Here is a 21,638-nt window from a genome sequence, read left to right as displayed (position 1 = left end):
TTATAATAATAATAAACCAATAGCCTATGGTATTTGAAAAGGCTACATGATCACTTCTTGACTAGCCTAAGGTAATTCATGGAATAATCTTGACTATTTTGGACATATCGGAATCACTTGAAGTTAGTTTTTCACAGCAAAACAATGTCTGACACCAATGTCTTTCCAGTATCTTGTGCTTAACTGCTTTGCAAAATGTAAAGTACTAGCCCAAGTAGTCCTGAAAAGTTAAACGTCCATCGGTTTCCTCTTTGCTGTTGATACTGTAGATGTAGTGTGTTGCAGTAAGTTAGTCACACTACTAAATAATTGTGTTTTAAATTAAACTTGATCTTAAAGATGCAATTAAAATTGAATGTGGGCACGAATGTTGGTCATGCAGGTATTTTCCTGTCTGCAGTTTTCATAGATGAATGGAACACCATGCGAGAATGACGCCTTTATTTTGAACGGTTTATACCGGAAGTATTTAGTCCCTCAACGTTAGTACGACAAGTGGCTTTGGCTCCGTCTCATTTAATGCTGCCAACGCTACACACTACGAAGTTAACATAAGAAATTACGACTTTTAAGATTAATGGGGGGTAAGAATAAGCAGCGAACTAAAGGAAATGTTCGGGTAAGTACCACATTTTTGTAAGCTAACTCACTCGGTTCAAGTCCTAGCAACAAACCCGAGCAGAATAAGCTAATACAAACTTCATGTTAAAAGCTACCTTAGGTTAACATTACATGTGGCTGTGCTCTCCCATATGTTTCATAACCTCTTGTTAGTATATATACTTTTATGGGATTTATTGTTTATTTATTACAACTATTCTGTCCTCTCCCTCTACTAGCCGTCCAGTAGCGGCCGAGCTGCTGAGGTGTTGACCCGGGAAGGTGGCGTCATCCCGGGGTTTGTGGGCTTCGACACAACGGTCACTTCGGAGCTCAGTTATGTCCCCGCGGTCCACGGTGCAGAGGAGATAGACAACCTGGTGGATGCTGATTTCCGCCTGGTGCTCAGGAAACTGTCGAAGAGGGATGGTGTCACCAGACTGAAGGTGAGTGTACATTTCAGAGCCAATCACTCATAACAGACAAGTGATAGGGCCTATGTGTATATAGCAGCAAACATGTTACTTAAGTTAAAACCTACAAATGCACGAAACATGAATTAATACGTTTTACGTTGGGTATGTAGATGTCACCACAGGATATGTTGTGTTCAGTTGAGTGTCTTGATGCTGTGTGCCATTCTCAGGCCGTGCAGGACTTCGGGTCCATGTGTCAGGAACGGGACGCTGAAGACGTTAAAGGTGTCCTGCCATACTGGCCAAGGATTTACTGCAAGATATCAGTGGTGAGCTGGTCATTCTCAACACATTCATGAAATGCATTTTTTGTATCCATTTAGCAAATCATTTGTAACATTCTGGAAATAGTGCATCTACAATAGTGCATCTACATAAACAAAACCCAGCTCTAATTAAATTACCACTATAGACTTTTGATCAACCCCATCCTATCTAGGATATTAAAGTAAAGTATCACAAGTATCACATTTCATTCAATATATTAACACATTAAATATATTAATGAATGAAGAGGCTTGCATGGTTCCACATTCAAATTAAGGATGACATTTTAATGGGACTTTAATGTTTGAGAGTGCAAGTGTTTGAGGCGTGTCTACATTAGGATAATTCTGTCTTCATCATCGTTATGCCTATCAGGACCACGATCGCCGGATCAGGGAGGCCACCCAGCAGGCGTTTCAGCAGCTGGTGCTGAAAGTGCGTCGCAACTTGGCCCCGTTTCTGAAGAGCTTGATGGGCCACTGGATTCTGTCCCAGTGTGACACTTACACACCTGCAGCCTCTGCTGCGTGCCAGGCCTTTAACGCTGCTTTCACACCCAGCAAACAGCCGGAGGCTCTTAGCTTCTGCAAGGAGGAGATCCTTAATGTGAGTTAAGCCCCGATCAGACCAAAGATTTGCCTTGCAACGAGATGCAACTGCTCGCAACGAGCTGGCCTGGACGTTCTTAAACTGGACCTTGCGATTTGACATGTTGAATCTTCTGCGCTGCAACGCGCAGTTCCCCCGCGACGTTCTAAAACCATCTCGTCGCAAGTCGCTGCGAGGCAAATCTTTGGTCTGAACTGGGCTTTAAAGTGGTGTCTTTAGTTTAGACAAGGTGAAATCTAAGAAGGTAAATGTAGCACATTAAATTGTTGTTATTTTTGTATTGCAGGTACTTCAAGATACATTGTTAAAAGAAACGGCAGACACACTGTCCGATCCACAGTAAGTTTAGTTATTCTAGCTTCTGTGTCCATTCCTGTCACAGTGTAGGCATGAAGATAATACATGTTGTCAGTCTTTGCTGAGTTCACTGTTCCTCCATCTTCTCTAGAAGTGTGACAGAGGAGGAGAGAGAAGGCAAATATGTGCGCTTGCTGACCAGTTCTCTGTTGGGGGTGAAGAGACTGCTCTCCCTGCTGCTCCAAGATGACAGGACGGCCCTGGAGCCAAGACTGGCACATCTGGTTAACTCTGGGAAGTTCTGGAAGTACAGCAAACACAAGACACCACAGGTACTGGCATTGAATACTAGGGCTGCTCTGTTAATAGCAGGTGTTGGAATGCATATTCATGATACTAGGAAATTGATATTATGCACAACAAATGCAGTTTCACTCAATTAAAATAAGGCACTGAATGTTTACTCTTCCAATTGAATGCCTACATTCATACATTTATCATACATTTTATTACAACGTTTTTAATTTTTTAAAATGTTAAAATATTAAAGGTTGTTGTTTGTTGGGTATAATATGTAATATGTGAATATCTATATGGCATAACCCAACATTAAAGAAGCAATCGGGTTGCCAATAGTTCTAACTGCCCTGGGTGGATATTTGAGTGAAATTAGTTTCAGTTTCATGGGGTTTATTGTAGGTGTTCTTGTTACTGTTAGAAACAGCAAAATGTTAAACAAAGGAATTCCCTCTAGGTTAAACAAACGGATTGTGTGGATATTTTGTAACCTAGTACAAAGTAAACAAATTCTTTGGATTTTTTTATTCTATTTATCGAATCTGTCACAGTCACACACACACCTATACACAGTTCACTAATATAAAATGCTAAAACTGTTAGAGCTTAAAATATATCTGTATGTGCTACCAGGTGCCGCCTTCCTAAACATGCCATAATTCGTCCAAAATACTGCTTTGTTTTGCTCTGCAGGTGCGAGGGGCATTTTTCGAGATGGTGTGTGCTCTATGCGAGTTCACCCCCGATTTGGTCCAGGCCGAAGCAGCTCGCCTCTGCCCTGCTGTCCTCCTCAGCATTGACGACACAGACCCTGTAGTGCTGCCTCCTGTGTGGGAGGCTGTTCTTCATGTTGTGTCTACGATCCCTGTAAGCTTGTGTTGAAATAATGACCTCACATACAGTTATGCTTTGGCCATTATTATAGTGTCATGTGTTCTGTGTTGTTATCCATTGTTCTACAGACTTAATAGGAAGTTTTATCAACCTGCACTAGTAGAGTCCCAAAACCGATGTAGATTGTTAAAATTTTTGTTGTGCTAGTTTATAAATAGGTTACTTCTATTATTTAAATTTTTTTCCTGTTCCTATTTTAGGATTGCTGGACACATGTGCATGCCAAGAAGGGCTTCTTACCTAAACTTTGGGCTCTACTAAAAGAGGGCGGCAAAGGCATGGGTAAAGCCCTACACCCTAATCTAATGCCACTCCTTAGCAAACTGCCTCAAGAGGTCACTGATCCAGCCTTGGACTTCTACACCACCTTCTTCACTTCATGCATTCAAGGGTAAACATTTGTTTTGTTTGTGTGTGTTTGCAAGCGTGGACATGTAAATAATTCAGCATTATCATTTATTGATTTTTAAAGGGAACAGTATAATGCTAATTTTGTGTCATCATTCTAGAAAAATTCTGATGGTCAAATCAATGATTGTATGCAAATGGTAATTAGAAAAGTAATCATTTGAATTCTTTGTTTAAATGCTCATATTGCTGTTATTATAAATTATGAATAATAATATATGTATCACACTTTCTTTAGATATAAATTATGGTTACATATTCTAACCATAAGGGTCTGTGTGTTTGTTTCAGTCTGTCTAGTGAGCGTGCAGGGACAAGCCCATCGGAAAGTGCAGTAATAGTGATCTCTGTTGTCGAGTGTTTGAGATACTGCATACTGCAACATACAGAAGAGGAAGCAGATCAGAAAAAAATACGCACCATGGTTATTTCCCAACAGGTGGGATCACACAGTCAACAATTGCTTTTCCCCATTATGTCAAATCTACGCGAGGCCTTACTCTTCTTACATTGCTTTGTTGTTTGCTTCTTGTAGCTCCTACCTCTGCTAGAAATGTCTCTCAGAAATCCCTCTCTTCAGAGTGGTCCTCTTTTCCTCTTGGTCACTGAAATGCTGGTCTCCTGGGAGAAGAGGGCAGGGTTACACCGTGCAGGTGAAGCCAATGGCAGCAAGGACGTCTTTCAAGGGCTTCTGGCAGACTTCTGGGAGGGGCTTGGTCTTTTGTTTGTGGGCTATGCTGACAACGAAGAAGCAGATGTAAAGGCTTTAGAAGGGGTAGCCACCTTGCTGAAGGTAAGTTTGTTTTTTGGAGAATCTTTATTTTATCTTATTTTTTAACATATTTCCCACTGCAATCTCCATGTGTACACCAGTGATGGAGCGTATCAGTATTGCATTCATATACAACCATGTCTTTAAAGAGTCGCCATAGTAAAAAAGTGGCATAAATGTTGATGAATGAAATCCATCTACCGTCACTTTCTCCATTGTCTTCAGGTAATGCGTTATCCTGAGAGAGTTAAAAGAAAGCACGCCCAGAAGAAGAAATTTGTCAAGATTGGTTTCTGTAATCCAGCGGACGATGAGACAGCTGAAGTTGAGGAAGATGGTGTTGAGAAGCCTGAGCAAACAGTGTCCGAGCCTTTGAATGAGAAGGCCTTTGAGTTCCCGCAGACGCAACATTTTGAGGATGTGGTGTGCCAGCTGGCACAGCTATGCCTGGTGCATGTGAATGAGAGAAAATCTGAGAGACATCTTGTTTTCCTCTCTCTCCTCCTACGGTCTTTCCACACACCCAGGGTCTTCAGTGTAAGTCACATTTGATGATGAGGAAAGTATTTAGTTTTTTACAGCTCTCACACATCATTGATGCAATTGACCTTACCCCTTAAAGCGGCAACGAGTAACTTTTAAATATCTTTTAAACAGCCTCATGTTTCCTCTCATAATCATAAATTACCTTTAACAGCAAACGAGACCATCAGTGCAAAGAAAGACGTTTTTATATAGTTTTTATTACTGCATTTGATCTGGTCGTACACCCAGTCCGATTTTCGGTTCACGCGTGCATGCTCTATGGTCACATATCCGTATTGGTCACAGATTTCAGTGTGGCGCAGTTACGCGATTTGAGAAGCCTATCCCTCCAGGTGAGGGAAGGGGAGCGGGAGCCTTGTTTGAGACAGTTGTTTGTCGTCATAATGACTGATAACGGGGCTGAACCATAAAAGAAAAAAAAGAAAATGCAATGAAGAAAAGCGAAAAGGGAGAGTGATAGTCGGGCGGGAGGGCGTTGCCAAGCAACGTATACACAATTTCACGCAGCGAACGTAGACTGCAGTGTTTACTCCTAAATGAATGAGCGGTAGCCTACTAAAACAAAGTTTACTTTGCCTCACGAGCATCATCAGATGACCATTATTCATCTGAAATAGTCATTATTTACAACATAAACACATTACCTCATCGTGATCCATTCTAACTAACTGCCATCTCTCGTTCATTCGCTTTGTGTGGGGACACGGACTCGTTCAGCTCCGTGAGAGGCGACAATGCATCAACTCATTGCAATCAGGTGTGTTTAGCACTTACTGGCATTAGTTGATGCTGTGTCACCCATAGACTCACGGAGCCGAAAAGAGTCCGGTGCCCTCACACTTTGCTTTCAACACACGGACACGCACCATATTGCTTCCTGATTATTTGAATCTGAACGCCCTGCACGAGCTAGAAAACAGCTTCACGACAGCTGGCGTCGTAATAATACTACCGCTTTTGTTCAAAGGTGTCGCCAACGTGCCGACTTACTCGTAGTGGCTTTAACTGTGCTTTCTTAGACATTGGTGGAATTGGATCATCCAATAACAGAGGATGGTGAGCAGAAGGACAAGGTGAAAACCAAAAATGCAGCAATGCAGTTCCTGCTGGAGCAGGTGGTGTTGTGGCTGGCTGAGGAGGGACGCTCAGACTCTGAACACCTGGTGGAGATGGTCTTCAGCTCACTGTACTGCTGCAGTTTGCAGGAGAGCACCCGTGTCCTCAACCACATTACCACGGTAACACAAGTTCCTGATGTAGATTGATATCATTTATGTGCAACATGCTGATCCCTCTTTTGTTGTAAATTGTTTTTTACGTTGCTGACATTCCTCCTCTTCACTTTGCTTTCTAGATGGATTTACAGTGGGGCATCATCCTGCAGATCATACAGAGGGTATGTGTCATTTTGTTTACACAATCTTGTATCAAAGTGTGTTATGATGAAATGTCCACTGTTCTAGATGTCTGTGCTGCTCTGCTATCCATCCTGTCAAGGCATGTGCAGACACTGAGACTCTGAAGAGCTGTAGAGATTGGCTGAAAGGTTCAGTTCTGGGCGAGAAACTCCTTTCATTGACTGAGGAGCTGTGCCATGGGGGATGCACCTCTGCCTGTGCCACCTCTTCTACAAGCAACCACAGCTGGATGCTCATCAGTCTAGTCCTCTCTCAGCACCACAACAATGGTGAACACAAACACACGCAAAACTTTTCATTTTCTCAGCATCTAATTGTTTGTTAATTTTGTTATCAAATACAAAATGATAATATTTTTTTTTAAATCTGTTTTTACTTGAACAGAGCCTCTGATAGGGGAGGTGTACATGGAGAAGATCTTAGACAAGCTCCACGCCACTCTGTCTGAGACCAAAGGACTGTCTGATGCGGGCAACATGGAGCCACTCATCTCATTCATCTGTGATGTGGCCTTCACCTTCTTCTCCGCTGTGCAAGACTGTCTTCTACTAGTCTCTGCTGAAGAGCTTCTACTCACCGTCTTCCAGCTCACCGCCCAAGATCAAACACACACACTTCTGTCTGGTAGGTAACCAATTTTTGCACGAACATTTATATGAACAATTTCCTTGTAAGTTAAATTTAACTAATCTTTGCTGAAATTGCTTTCAAAGACTCACTTTTAAAAAAGCTGCAGAAAGTCAATGTAGCTGGGGTCCAGTCATTGGTCCAGCACTCTGAATATGAGGTCAAGAAAGGTGGCTTCCTGCACAGTGCGGCTCTTTGGGTGTCAAACCAACTTCTCACTGTCTCCTTGGACATTAAAAGGTAATTTTAAAAGTGGATTTTTAAGTAACCCTTCTGAAATATGGGCCTATTCAATGTGTCTACATCAGTGCAACCCTGTTTATCTAGTTAACTCTTCTTGGAATCATCTTTTAGTTTACAGGTTCTAGTCCTGGCTGTACAGTGCCTGGTGGAGACAATCATCTCTGTCTGCGATCAAGACTCCCCAGTTCTCGTCCAGTTCTTTAACCAGTTGACACCCAGCCTTTCAGAATGGACAAGGATTAGACAAGCTGTACCTGCTCAGGTGAGCCAGCCTTTTACACAGGGCAAAAATCAATGCTCTCCCATACATTGCTATGAAAGGAAGCTGACCCCCCATGATATATTCACCCATTGTTTTTTCTTCTTTTCTGTCCTCTGCAGTGGGTCAAAACCCCCTTACTCTCCGGCCGTTACAAAGGAGTTTGTGAAAAACCCTCCATAGAAATCTGGAAGTTTAGGTTGTCAACCAAGCTGCCGGCCCACTTATGTGTCTGTGCCCTGTTGGGGAGGGTGGCACAGACTGCTGCATTCGTAACTCACGACCAAAAGGAGGAGGAATGTCCTTCACGCTTGCCAAGCCTTAAATACACAGGTACACACACATACACAGGAAATTAACAGTTGTAAAGTTGAACATGCGTATGTGGATCTATTTAAATAAGTTTGTGTATGTATGCTTTTCTTTGGCAGTTTCAGAACTGTTGTATGCACTGCAGTGGTGTAAGGAGGTAGAGTACAGCCCTGCTATAGTGTCTGCCTACCACAGCCTGCTGACTGACTGGGAGCTGTCAGAGGGACTCCACAGCCAGGTGTCAATCAAAAATCTGCTCCAGACACTCTACTCAAGGTGAGCTACACTCCCTAAATTTTGACAAATAAGATATTAATTTAATACTATGCAAAATAAGCCAAAACCAACCCACACAAGATTGGTACTTTGTTGCCTGGATTCATGAAGCATCTTGTAAAGCCATGGCTGGGATTATTTTTTGTATAATTTTATTAATTTGCAATCTCTAAAAGATGGCTGCTTAGAAAAAGTGAATGAAATATCTATCAGCTTCTGAAGAAACAAGACAACAAAAGTTAAAAAGCACTGTTAATGTATACAATAGAATTTTCACCAATATGTATTTTTGTATAATGTTGTTGTTACCTTGAAGGTCAGTGGAGGATGGAGGTCTATGGTCTCTCACGCTTCAAAACTACATCCACACCAACAACCTAGCAGACGCTCACAGTGTGAGGAAGCTTTGCAGCAGTGCAGACAGGTGAGTGATTTGTGAATGATTTAAATTTCACATTCAAAACCTATATATATACAGTATCTCACAAAAGTGAGTACACCCCTAACATTTCTTCAAATATTTCATTATATCTTTCCATGCGACAACACTGAAGAAATGACACTTTGATACAATGTCAAGTAGTCAGTGTACAGCTTGTATAACAGTGTAAATTTACTGTCCCCTCAAAATAACTCGACACACAGCCATTAATGTCTAAACTGCTGGCAACAAAAGTGAGTACACCCCTAAGAAAAAATTTCCAAATTGGGCCCAAAGTGTCAATATTTAGTTTTGCCAACATTATTTTCTAGCACTGCCTTAACCCTCTTGGGCATGTAGTTCACTAGAGCTTCACAGGTTGCAACTGGAACCCTCTTCTACCCATTCATGACGACATCAAGGAGCTGGTGGATATTAGAGTCCTTGCGCTCCTCCACCTTCTGTTTGAGGATGCCCCAAAGATGCTCAATAGGGTTTAAGACTGGAGACATGCTTGGCCAGTCCATAACCTTTACCCTCAGTTTCTTTAGCAAGCCAGTGGTCGTTCGGAGGGGTGTTTGGGGTCGTTATCATGTTGCAGTACTGCCCTGCGGCCCAGTTTATGAAGGGAGGGGATCATGCTCTGCTTCAGTATGTCACAGTACATGTTAGAATTCAATGAACTGTAGATCCCCAGTGCTGGCAGCACTCATGCAGCCCCAGACCATGACACTCCAACCACCATGCTTGACTCTAGGCAAGACACACTTGTCTTTGTACTCCTCACCTGGTTGCCGCTCCACACTCTTAACACCATCTGAACCAAATAAATGTATTTTGGTCTCATCAGACCACAGGACATGGTTGCAGTAATCCATGTCCGTAGTCTGTTTGTCTTCAGCAAACTTTTTGTGGGGTTTCTTTTGCATCATCTTTAGAATAGGCTTCTTTCTGGGATGACAGCCATGCAGACCAGTATGATGCAGAGTGCGGCGTATGGTCTGAGCACTGACATGTTGACCCCCCACCCCTTCAAGCCCTTCAGCAATGCTGGCAGCACTCATACGTCTATTTTCCAAAGCCAACCTCTGTGTACGACGCTGACCACGTGCACTCAACCTTCGTAAACTGGGCCGCAGGGTGGTATTGCAACATGATAACGACCCCAAACACACCTCCAAGACGACCAGTGGCTTGCTAAAAAAGCTGAGGGTAAAGGTTATGGCCTGGCCAAGCATGTCTCCAGACCTAAACCCTATTGAGCATCTTTGGGGCATCCTCAAACAGAAGGTGGAGGAGCGCAAGGTCTTTAATATCCACCAGCTCTGTGATGCTGTCATAAATGGGTGGAAGAGGGTTCCAGTTGCAACCTGTGAAGCTCTAGTGAACTACATGCCCAAGAGGGTTAAGGCAGTGCTGGAAAATAATGGTGGCCACACAAAATATTTACACTTTGGGCCCAATTTGTACATTTTTTCTAAGGGGTGTACTCACTTTTGTTGCCAGCAGTTTAGACATTAATGGCTGTGTGTCGAGTTATTTTGAGGGGACAGTAAATTTACACTGTTATACAAGCTGTACACTGACTACTTTACATTGTATCAAAGTGTCATTTCTTCAGTGTTGTCCCATGGAAAGATATAAAGAAAAATGTGAAGAAATGTGAGGGGTGTACTCACTTTTGTGAGATACTGTATATATATATATACACACACACACACACACACACACACACTAAAGGGCCAATGTATGGGGTTATATAATTAAAAAAGTCTGTCTGGTCAGTTTGTTCCCAGTATCTCAAAGCAAACTGAGCACGCTACAGGTGCTCTGCCCCACCATGACCAAAGAGGACAGAGAGACTCTTGTTGCCTTGGCTACTGCTGGAATAATCAACTGGCAAGAGAATGACGGTAAAAAAATGAACTCTTATAAACATACATATATGACATAGAAAGCTTGAACTACAACCAAGCAATTAATAATTTTGTACTGTTTGTCACAGATGTGTATGGGTGTCTGGCGACGCTGCTGTGTTGTCTAAAAGCCCAAACACAAGTAGAGGAGGAGGTGCTTCAGGCTATCCTGGCCACTGTGATGGAGTGGAGGAACAGCAAGGAGGACTGGTTCCTCTTTGGCAGGTTAAACACATTTCATTTATTATATCTCTTGCAAGCATGTCCTTGTTTAGGTATTTTCTACTGATATATCTACATTTCACACACCTTTTTGTACCTTAGTAACCTGTCTGAAGCAACTGCCGAACAGTTGAACCGGACTGTGGAGATGATGCGTTACCTGTCCTGGCTGGTGACTCATTGTCCCATAATGCTCGGGGGCAGCCAGTGGGACTTCTTGCTCTGCTCTATGTTAGCCTGGTTGGAGGTGAGAGACATAGATCATAACCTATTGTGTTGTTTTGGGACTTTGAGTATTTATTTACAATATTTTATTTACTTGCTTCTGCCCCAAGACCTCCTGCGAGAATGTGAGCAGTCTATGGAACCCCTGGGTGCAGCTGTTTGTGTGTGAGACTGCCACATTGATAGTGAAGCTGAACCAGTTCTTTACATCATCTCCGCCCCAACTACTGGAGAAGCTACCGTCAGAACTGACTGGTGAATGGACAGACTTCTTTATCGAAGGAATCTACAACCTGCTCTTGCCTCTGCCTATCACTATTACAGGTGCGTAATACAGGCCTTCTAAAAATCTAATCTTAAAATCTAGATATTAGTTACTTTTTCATTTAGCAATTAAGAACATATACACATGTCTGACTATGTCCCAAACCTGTCATTGCAATGAAAAGAACAACAATTAGTATTTAATAGTAGTCATATTCATAGTACTTCTGTGTGTGTGTGTGTGTGTTTGCAGATGCCTTCACTGAACCGGACGACCCGGTGTTCCCTTTGGCGGTTCTGCAGTCAGTGGGCGTGGCTCTGACATATGTGCCTGTACAGCAGCTCCAACAGAACTCCCTCCCTCCACGGTTCATAGCAGACCAGAATACAAACCTGCCAGAGCCCCTCCAGACGCTCCTCAACACCTTTTGTCCTCGGCTGCTCTTTAAGGCCAGGCCTCTGCAGATCACTGTCTACCACTTGTTAGAAAAGTAAGTTTTGTGTAAGAGTGTGTAAAAGGGTGTGCACTGTGCAGTCGTGGTTAACTTTTCCTTTAAATTAACAGAAAAAATAACTGTTAAAAGCTGCCTTTTTACTGTGTTGTGATTTAGTGTTGAACCTATCCTTAGATGTTCAGGGCCCTGCAGGCTCACATCATGCTTACCACAAGATATGAAATACATTTTACTTGCTTATTGTCAACACAGGGTCATGCCTCAGCTGCCCGAGTGTGACGGAGAAGGGGACAACAGCAAGTCTGATGATGATAGAGATGAGCCATGTCTGTAAGTCATTAGGGCGATCATTTTACTGTGGGCTTTACACATTATACAATTGTTATCAAGAATCAAGGATTATCAATTGAGTTGACAACAACTGAGCCTAGGTTATATTTTTAAAATGATTCTCACTGTTCTGTTCCCTTTTTGTGTTCAGATCTCCTCCAGCATCTCTGATGGCCGTGCTCTCCACCTGCGAGGAGCTGTGTGATAGCATCCTAGCAGGGGTTCAAGTAGGAGAGTTTGCAGTGGTCCAGCCCCTCAGTGTGGAGTACTCCTGCATCCTGGGTTACCTGCTGGCCTGGAAGCTGCTCCTCACTTTTTTCAAATCCTCCCCCTCCCATGTGAGTCATGATAATGTCCTCAGATGATCAGCCTCTAATGTTGCTGGTTTTGACTTGGTAGTTTGACCATGTGACAGTGTATACAAGCAAGTCCATGTATATGGGCAAATGAAAGGGAGTATGTGTCAATGTCTGTATTGTCACAGTATTGATGTTCTTCTGGTTTCTCTCCAGCTGCGTGCCCATTATGCCCAGTATCTGAAGAGAAGCTGCTCCCTTAACAAGCTCCTCCTCCACCTCTTCAAACTGATGCCTGAAAACCCCATCTACCCAGGCCAGGGGGCAGAGACCAAGGAGACCAAAACCTTCTTCACTGAGAGCCTGTCTCTGTCTGTTGACAGTAAGTAGCTCGCAAGGTGTTTGGTGTTTTGTGTCCCCAACAGAGCTTTCAAGGCAGCGCTACCTGGAAAGCACTTTTGGGGGCACAAAACACCATCGAGCAGCCTGCACACCCACGCAAATTTGACTTCTGTACATGGATATGAAATGTAAACAATGTTGTGTTTCTTGCCCGCAGAAAACGTGAGTGTTGAGTGGGAGCTCCCTCATCTGGCTTGCAGTGTGTACTACAGCACAGTGCAGGACCTGCCTGCCATGGTGCGGCTGTGGTGGAACAGCCAGGAGAAGAGAGTGAGCGCAGCGGCGGAGAAGTTCACCATCAAATACGTCAGTCCTGTTCTCTCGGCTCAGGAGATTTCGTCCGTCCATTCCAGCACTCAGATGTTTGACAGCATGACTGTAAGTTGGCAAACTCGTTGCTCTGTGTGTGTATCTACAAATACAACTTTTACTAAAAATAGATTGTAAAGCAGATGTGTGATTATGTGACTGAAAGACTCTCCCACCATGGCAAAGGCAAACAGCGTATATATATGTATTGATTGATTTTTCTCTTATTGCTCCAGGTGAAAGCCCGCTCAGCAGCGCGGGAGGTGATTGCCACCTACTCTGTGGATGATATCTTCATTGAGTTGGTGATTCAGCTCCCACCGAACTACCCTCTGGGCTCTATCACTGTGGAGAGCGGGAGGCGTGTGGGCGTCGCCGTCCAGCAGTGGAGGAACTGGATGCTTCAACTGAGCACCTACCTCACACATCAGGTAAGAAACACAAACACACCATGGATTAAAAACTTCAAGAGGTTGGTGTTGTTTTAAGTATGGCCTGTTCATCAACCTGATGTGTTTGTGTGTGTTCAGAATGGCAGCATTATGGAGGGCCTGGCTCTGTGGAAGAACAACGTGGATAAGCGTTTCGAGGGAATAGAGGATTGTATGATCTGCTTCTCTGTCATCCACGGCTCCAACTACTCCCTGCCCAAGAAGGCCTGCCGCACCTGCAAGAAAAAGTTCCACTCGGCCTGTTTGGTAAGATTTTATGTGTCAGGATCCTTATATCTTCCAGTGGTGGGCTTCTTTACCCTTAATCTATCATTTTAACTGAGAGAGAGAGAACAATAGCCCCGGCAACAAAGTGTTGTCTGTAATCTGGTCTAATGCCGTTTCATGATAATTTCTTCTTTTACTGGGACGTAATTGAAGGCAGATTTTGTAAATCCACAGCCCACCACTGTATGCTTTTTGAATTACACCTCACAAATTCCATATACAATTTAAAGCACAATAACATATTGTTTAAAGTGAACATGCTTAACTTTTTGACATTGTACATTGATATGTTTCTTTCTCATCTTTCTACAGTACAAATGGTTCACTTCCAGCAACAAGTCCACCTGTCCCCTGTGCAGAGAAACCTTCTTTTAAGGTTGATCAATTGCTAAAAGGTTAACAGGACTGGAAAGGTAGTGATTACACAACTCATCTTGATTAAGGTCTAATTTATTAGATCACAACATGGGTTGTAATTTTTCATCAGAGGCTTTCTCTGACTCAAATGGACGGGTTTGTGGGTTTCAGAAAATCATGTTTCATGCGCTCAGAGGAAGACTGAACTAAAGAACAGTACAATTGTATTTTGGCTACTTGTATGTCCATGTTAGTGTGAGATGATAAGCTGTCAACAGTTTGTTCATACCAATGCTTTACTGTACTGTATATGTTCAGCATCAGTAGCTCCCCGCTGATGTATTTCTCTCGTTAAAGAGTTTGGACTTATTTTACATTTTGAAATGTGCAGGTGTGTAGAAGGGGCTAAATATCAAAGTTTGGCACACCAAAGCTTGACGGGCCCTCAAGTCTTATACTAGCACCTGTTGGTAAATTGACTAATTTACAAATTTAAAAAGAAAGGAGATGGCCTTAATATTGGAATATAATAGGTTTCACAATTATTTCCTAATATTTAGGAGTGTATAGAGATTATGTCTGATAATGCCTTATACCGTTATTACAAGGGGAGATCCCCTATGACAAGCAGGAAAGGGAACTTGTTTACGGTTTAGGTTTTTAATTTTCAAAATGCCAATGCTTACACATATCCAAACCAATGATAAGCGGCTTCCCCTGTGCCTGCGAAAGGCTGTAAATGATGCTGGAAAGTAAATAAAATACAACAGGATTGATATTAATGGATGCAATTTGTCTTTGATTCATTACTTAAAACAGGAGTCACAAAAATAATACACACAGAAGCTGATATGCACTATAACCACTCTGCCAACAATGCGCTCCAGAAACTGATTTTTAAAATAAAATATCCAACATATCTGTCGATGTGTGGGCTATACTTGAAACATTATGCATGCATTTTGACTGCCCAATTGTGATGGAATACAGAGTAAAGCCAAAACTAAATAAATGTGTTAATTACCTTAATAGCAGATTATGATTCATACCATATAAAGTAGTTTGTAATGGCCCTTTATCAGAACACTAAAAGCTGATTTGGCAGCCTTACAGGACGTTACTATGGCCGAGTACAGTGAGCATATTTTGCCAATGATTGAGACGTGTTATTCAGAACAATGCATTTGCATTTCCATTAAATGGATTTATATAGTCTTGCACAAGGACTGCTCATGCATATATTTTTTTTTACTTTTGCTTTACTTTCAGACTTTTACTCTCAAATCTGCCCAGCAGCAGACCCAGGTTCGATTCCCGCCCGCGGTCGTTCTCTGCATGTCACTCCCCTCTCTGCCCCATTTCACCTCTGTCTCTGCACTATCAATAAAGCATAAAAATGCCCAAAAAAATATCTTAAAAAAAAAATAAATCCACTAAGTTTTTGCCCTAGGTAGATTGTTGTGCTTACGATTCATAAAGTCCCTTCGCCAAAGCTTGCTTCATTAATACCTTAACCACAACCATTATCTAGAGTTAAGAATATAAAGACCTACTGATCACAAACGGGAAAAACTAAAAGTAATGTATACATAGCTGAGATGAGTGACCTATTTAACACTTAACACATGGCTTGAGATTTGATTCAAACTGGGACCACGTCTCTCTCTCTCTCTCTCTCTGCTAAAAATGAACAAGTCGCTATATAAAGGTATGTAGGTCAACAGATGTGACATTTATGAAATGCCATCACTTTTTTCTTAGATAACTTTATTCAAAGTCAACTGTAATGAAGCCCAAGTGCTTCTGTGAACTGTTATGTTAACCTCAGCCCCCAATTACAGTTGTATGGTATTTCCATACAACTATCACTGTAAGTTAACCTGCGCTAGTTTCCAAGAAAAGACTGTAATTAGCCTCAGCCTGTGACTGCTGGCACCAGTCTCCCATGCTCATTTATCTTGGGTCCACCTCCTCCTCCTGTTGAATAATGGATCTGTTTAATGGAGGTTTTCTCTCATCACAGTTGTTCCTAAGGAATTCATTATGACGGATTAGGCATGATCAATAAATGATTCCCTATCATTTGGTCTGGGTCGTCTTATGTGTGTTTGCAGGCACGTGTGCATTTGTAATTCATTATTGCGGTCGGAATTTATCAATACATTCAGCCCGCATCCATCATCATCTGCCCTTGACCTTTTTAATAGCCATTGATCTGTTTGCTACGGATAAATATTTATTCTGAAATAATCTCTTTCACACGTTTTGACACTCACTCACACACTCACTCACTCATTCACATCACCCACAAATCGTTCATTATCCGTATGATTAAGCAGTAGCGCAAATGTTATGAATAAACAGTAGAGTTCCGTGTGCAGCTTATTCTTTTCACAATATAGGTCAATCCATACCACAAGATGGCAGCCAAGGCACAATATACGACTGCTAGGAATAAAACTACTATTTGAGGAGATGTGTACATATTAACTTGAAGGAAAATGGCTTTACTGATCCAGACTATCAAGGGAGGATAAATTTCCCACAAAGATCTAATTTTTATTGTTTAATAATTCTGTCGCCCGTTGATTTCAAGACAAATTATTTTTCAGCTCACCCAAATAATGAATGGGTTATTTAAAAATGCCATTAATAAGAGATCCCAAAAGGGATTATTAATGTGCCATCTTTAATTACTTAGATGTGGTGTGATGAATACATTCAGTCACAATGCTGGAACCTGAAATGACAGTTGGAGACCCAGGTTACATGTTGCTAACATTGAGCACAAGGATATGTAAATGTATTTTTTTAAAAGGGACGGGTGCCAGTCAGCATGGAAATAAGTGACTTCAGGGATTCTGAAGATATATGGAAACTCAAATTATTATTGAAAATATGACGTCAATTAATACTTTAAATACAGGCTACAAATTTGATATTTCCTTTTAATGGAGTCAACACACCAATTTTTCTGTTGTAGTAAAATCTAATTTGTTCAATAATGTAATATGAAACTGTAATCAAATAGTGATTTTCAATGCATAATTAGCATTTATCAGTTGATCAAGTTGCATTTACATTTGTGCAGAGCACAAAAGAGCACAGATCAGATTCTATACATGTGTCCCTTCTGAATACCTTTAGTGCTTGTGATGCTGTCCATCCATGAGCTACTGTATCCTACTGACCCACTTGCATGAAACCGCTTTACTAGTTCAAGCTAATTAGCAGCCAACAACCAATCTGTTCGCTAGCCTTTTCTGGCCTTCCAAGTTGATAGGTGGAGGCTTGGTTATTTCATAATTAGCCAGGCCCAGATAGCTCTCATTTAGCGCTCCCTGACCCATTTGTGAGAATATTAGCATTCCAAGCCAATTGTAGGAGGTGGGTCCTATCCCCTTTTACGCCACTCCTCAACACTGCAGGCAACTGCCCGGCTCTGGAAATGGTTTTGAATTAGTCTGTGACTGTGTGTGTTTAGTACGTGTGTATGTGCATATGAGTATGACTGCTGATAATAGTTCTTTTGAAATGAATGCCGCTGATTTTATTAGCTCCTGTGCAGCCAATATCCCCCACCTCCTCTCTCTCTCGCTCTCTCTGTGCATCTCTCCCATGTTACAATTCATTTAGCACACTGTGTGAAATTACACTCAGCATACGATCAATACCTGGATTTGTTGAATTCATTGGGTTCATCTATCCTCAACCAAAGCAGGGAACTTTACCGTTCTATTGGGGCTATTTTCTCAACTGCACTCAAAAGGAAAATGATCAATTTTATTAACATTGGCTGTTTTCACATAATGAACGCCATAAACTATGGTTATTGACCTCAATCTATTGGCTCCATAGACATGCATTTGTATTAGTCATTATGGCTTGGGAAAAGGCTGCCCGGTCTGCCACAGTTTAAATCTACTGTTATTACTCTGTCATCACGTACAGGCCTTTTATGGTTTTCTATTACTGCTGCCATGTTATAGCAGCAATGGAGGACACCAAAGAGCAGGTGGCTGAGTGTGCTGTTTTCAAAAGACTCTGGCCATGAGTCAGAACCACTGTGAGTATAGATTTAAAGTGAACATTTTATATTTTATGACTACAGAAATTAAAAAAGGAGCAAGTCAATAATGAATAGAACATTGCATGCAATACCATTTTGCGAGGATGAGTGGTAAAACAGTAAAAAGATTTGCAGTCTATGTTCAGTTTTATCTAGAGGTGATGTCAGTAGTCGTGTGGGCACATTCTATCAAAAATATCCATTCTTTCAGAATAACTGCAGAGAGACTAAATCCACCCAATATCTTAGAATCACAGCCAAATACTTTTTCAGAGAGCATTTTAAGCTCAATTGACCTAACTCTCTCCCATGATGAAACTTATCAGCCCAAGGCGCAATGCATGGCAAATGACTGTTTGCGTATTACAAGATACTGCCTACGTTTACATTTGAGCACCGGCAGAACTAATCTGACCTACAAATAACACTTGTGTATTTCTTATTTTTATTTGCCAGACCAGAAAACCTCTTGCGTGTAGCTTCAGTCAACCAACCGCAAAGTGGGGCCCTAGTCTACACGGAAATAACGGCACAGGGGAAGTGTAAAAGGAATCTGAGCATGGCCAAATCCTTTTAAATGCAACTAGGACAAACACATGAGCGGTGCTTGCTGAATATTTTAGGTTGTGTGTGTGTGTGTGTGTGTGCAAACTCCTGTACACGAGCTAAATAGAGGCAGGGAAAAGGGACAGCTTTTACACTTCTGGCAGTAGCTCCCTCTGAGTATACCTACCTTTTGCAGCGGTATTGTTATAAAGTAGCAGGGCCTGATCCACTGTGTGCACCCTTCATGACTCACAATGTAGAGGTAGCAATTAGGTACCAGCAGTTCACATAAGACAGATCTCTATCATGCCCCATGCCCTAAACTTAGAGAGAAAACCCACAGGCACCTCCATATATTGTGCAAATGCTTTATAGTACATTGTGATAAAGGCCAAGAAAATGGACTCCCATACCCTGTGGCAAAATTTGATTTACTGTTCTATTTAAATTGCCGCACTTCATTTCAGGGAGGTTGGTGTTTCCATAGCTGAGCCTAAGGGCGTTAAGATACATCGCACTGTAAAAGTAACCAGACATTTAACATAAAGTGTAGAAGGTGGAACACACTGCACCTAACTCACCCAAGTCACTTTCTTTTTTTATGGACACAAATGTACGTAGTTCTTGCCTACAAGGACTACATTCCAAACTTTTTTCAGATGTATATATATATTTATTTTTTAATCCCAGTTGGCAGTTTGGCTCTAAATCCCTAGATCTCAAGAACCAAACTGCTAACCAGCAGTGTCATTCAGTCTATCACTTTGGACCAGACTGAAATATTTGAACAACTATTGAACAGATTTGTGAATAACACTAGCCTGGTGCTACCAGACCATCGTACTTCATTTCACTGGGAAAATGAAATTTGGGCGGAAGTAGGTGGGTGGGCGAAGCCAGACTATAATAACACACCCCTAAGCCTCAACTGTACTTTGTGTTTAGAGCTCATGAGCAAATGCATACATTCACAATGAAGATGTCTATGGTTATTATCTGATAAGCATCAGCTTTTTAACATCTTCACTATGAGCATGTTTCTGATGTTAGGAAGCTGCCATTAGCATTTATCTCACGGCATGGCAGCCTCACAGAGCCGCAAGCATGGCTGTAGTCTTTTTTTTTTTTTTATCTCAAAAGAACAGATCATTTTTTTTGAAGAGTATCGCTCCAAGAAAAAAACATGGCTCTCAAACAAAACATGTCATTTTCTCACCTTGACATCAAGGTTGCCCTAGTATCTTTGCTGATATCTCTCGGAGAGATAAAGACATAACTTACTCTTTTTTTTTAAATACCCGTTCCTCTCTGCCTCAGCTGTAGTATTTACTATGGCGAGTATATCAAAACCTGATCGAGGCTGGTTCTGCCTGTCTGCATCAATCATCAGAATGGCTCAGCTGATAAACAAGTATACAGCTGGATACGGCCTGCACCAGTGCCACAAACCAAGTGAGCAAGCATCAGATTCCTTGAAGTTTGAACAATTAGGTTAAATCCTAATTGGCAATTACTTTGATTTGTAATCCTAAACGTATTTAATGAGCTCATTTAATGGTGCCATGGAGCATGATAGAGTATGGTAATTGGCTTTTATAAGAAAAATCAAGGTGTGCTTGTGAGGTGAGTGGTGCCACTTATTCACCAAGCTACATATGTATTCATAGAAAGTTTTTGTTTTACAAAAGAAGTTTAGGAAATAATCTTGAATCCCCCATCTGTAATAGTCCTTTGGATGAAGGAGAAGTTTTGAAGTGAGACATTTGGGTGCTGGATGCTCTCCTCTTATCATCAATCCCTGATGATGATGTGTTTATGAAGTCAAAAAGTTGCCCTTGCAGCTTTTCTACAGTTGTAAAAATGGACGTCTCACTCTCCAGTTCTAACAAGGTCATAGCTGTCAGGAAAGAGTGAGGCCATGGGAGCTAATATACTCAGGCCAAGAGGAAGAATCATCCTTCACTCACGCAGCAGACAGAGGGCCGGAAGAGAGAGAGAGAGAGAGAGGAGAAAGAACGGTGTGAGACCCAGAAGAGAGAGAAAGATTAGGAAAAGTCAGCCGGTGGAGGGCAGAGAGAAAAGACGCGAAAGAGATAATGGAGAACTGGAGTTGGCGTCGAAGTCTGGAGAGGAAAAGAGTAAAGCCGGCTTGCCCTGCCCTAAAGCACTGTTGATATGACAGTTGTCTGAGGCCAAATCTGAGGCCAACTCATTCCACTGATAAATGCCTCGGGCCTTTACCCACCTTCACACTGAGGAATGCACGCACTCTTCTTTGTCTCCCTCCTTTTCTCTATGGCTGCAGAACGCCTTAAAAACAACTTCAGATGTAGATAACCTACACATGAGCTATCACTATAAATGCCCCACAAAGGGAGCCCATTATTGGCTAATCTGAAACATAATTCATTCCCATGCCGTGTTTGTTGCGCGGCCCTTATCTTTGTGACATTAGCGATTCATCGGCCACACCGGCACCCAGTCATCAGCAGCACTCATGTAACACTCATGCCCTGCTTATCCTTTTTTGTGTTGGATAGGATGTATTCAGCTAATGGCTAGTAAATAATAACTAATTAAGCGTATGATAATGGCATGATAATTCTACAATGTATTACTCACTCACTGCACAACTATGACACTGTGGTATTTCACTGAGTCGAGAGCAGAGAGAGGGTAGAGAGGGAGACACCTGAAAAGCAATACTGCCTACGAGCTAGTACTCACATTATGTCTATATTATCTCACTCTGCAATGGAGCCATATCAACGCAAGCAAAATAAGAAGGTAATCAATTAAGTTAACC

At 41.9% G+C, this 21,638-nt stretch overlaps 1 protein-coding gene across 1 annotated transcript; it reads left to right on the top strand.

Moving 5' to 3' along the window:
• The first annotated feature begins 481 nt into the window (after window positions 1-481).
• On the top strand, window positions 482-16,035 carry ltn1 (listerin E3 ubiquitin protein ligase 1). The gene is made up of 32 exons (XM_080040443.1): window positions 482-619; window positions 840-1,046; window positions 1,247-1,345; window positions 1,719-1,949; window positions 2,239-2,291; window positions 2,401-2,581; window positions 3,240-3,413; window positions 3,641-3,831; window positions 4,140-4,287; window positions 4,384-4,641; window positions 4,846-5,157; window positions 6,186-6,404; window positions 6,521-6,562; window positions 6,664-6,853; window positions 6,969-7,208; window positions 7,298-7,451; window positions 7,566-7,716; window positions 7,836-8,046; window positions 8,145-8,301; window positions 8,618-8,725; window positions 10,508-10,635; window positions 10,728-10,863; window positions 10,963-11,107; window positions 11,196-11,409; window positions 11,603-11,840; window positions 12,057-12,134; window positions 12,286-12,472; window positions 12,647-12,812; window positions 12,990-13,210; window positions 13,378-13,572; window positions 13,672-13,839; window positions 14,173-16,035. Exons 1-32 carry the CDS (start codon window positions 578-580, stop codon window positions 14,233-14,235), a joined length of 5,307 nt encoding a protein of 1,768 aa, XP_079896569.1. The 5' UTR covers window positions 482-577; the 3' UTR covers window positions 14,236-16,035.
• The last annotated feature ends 5,603 nt before the right edge of the window (window positions 16,036-21,638 follow it).

The sequence above is a fragment of the Ammodytes marinus genome (assembly GCF_949987685.1).
Source record: "Ammodytes marinus genome assembly, chromosome: 14".
NCBI classification, from domain to species: domain Eukaryota; kingdom Metazoa; phylum Chordata; class Actinopteri; order Uranoscopiformes; family Ammodytidae; genus Ammodytes; species Ammodytes marinus.
The sequence above is the reverse complement of the archived record's forward strand: the minus strand, read 5'-3'. Positions and strand labels throughout refer to the sequence as shown.

Coding starts and splice junctions, on each gene's coding strand:
- ltn1 (XM_080040443.1), top strand. CDS start 578: ATGGGGGGTAAGAATAAGCAGCGAACTAAAGGAAATGTTCGG. Junction 1,950..2,238: donor GCAAGGAGGAGATCCTTAAT/GTGAGTTAAGCC, acceptor TTTGTATTGCAG/GTACTTCAAGATACATTGTT. Junction 5,158..6,185: donor ACACACCCAGGGTCTTCAGT/GTAAGTCACATT, acceptor GTGCTTTCTTAG/ACATTGGTGGAATTGGATCA.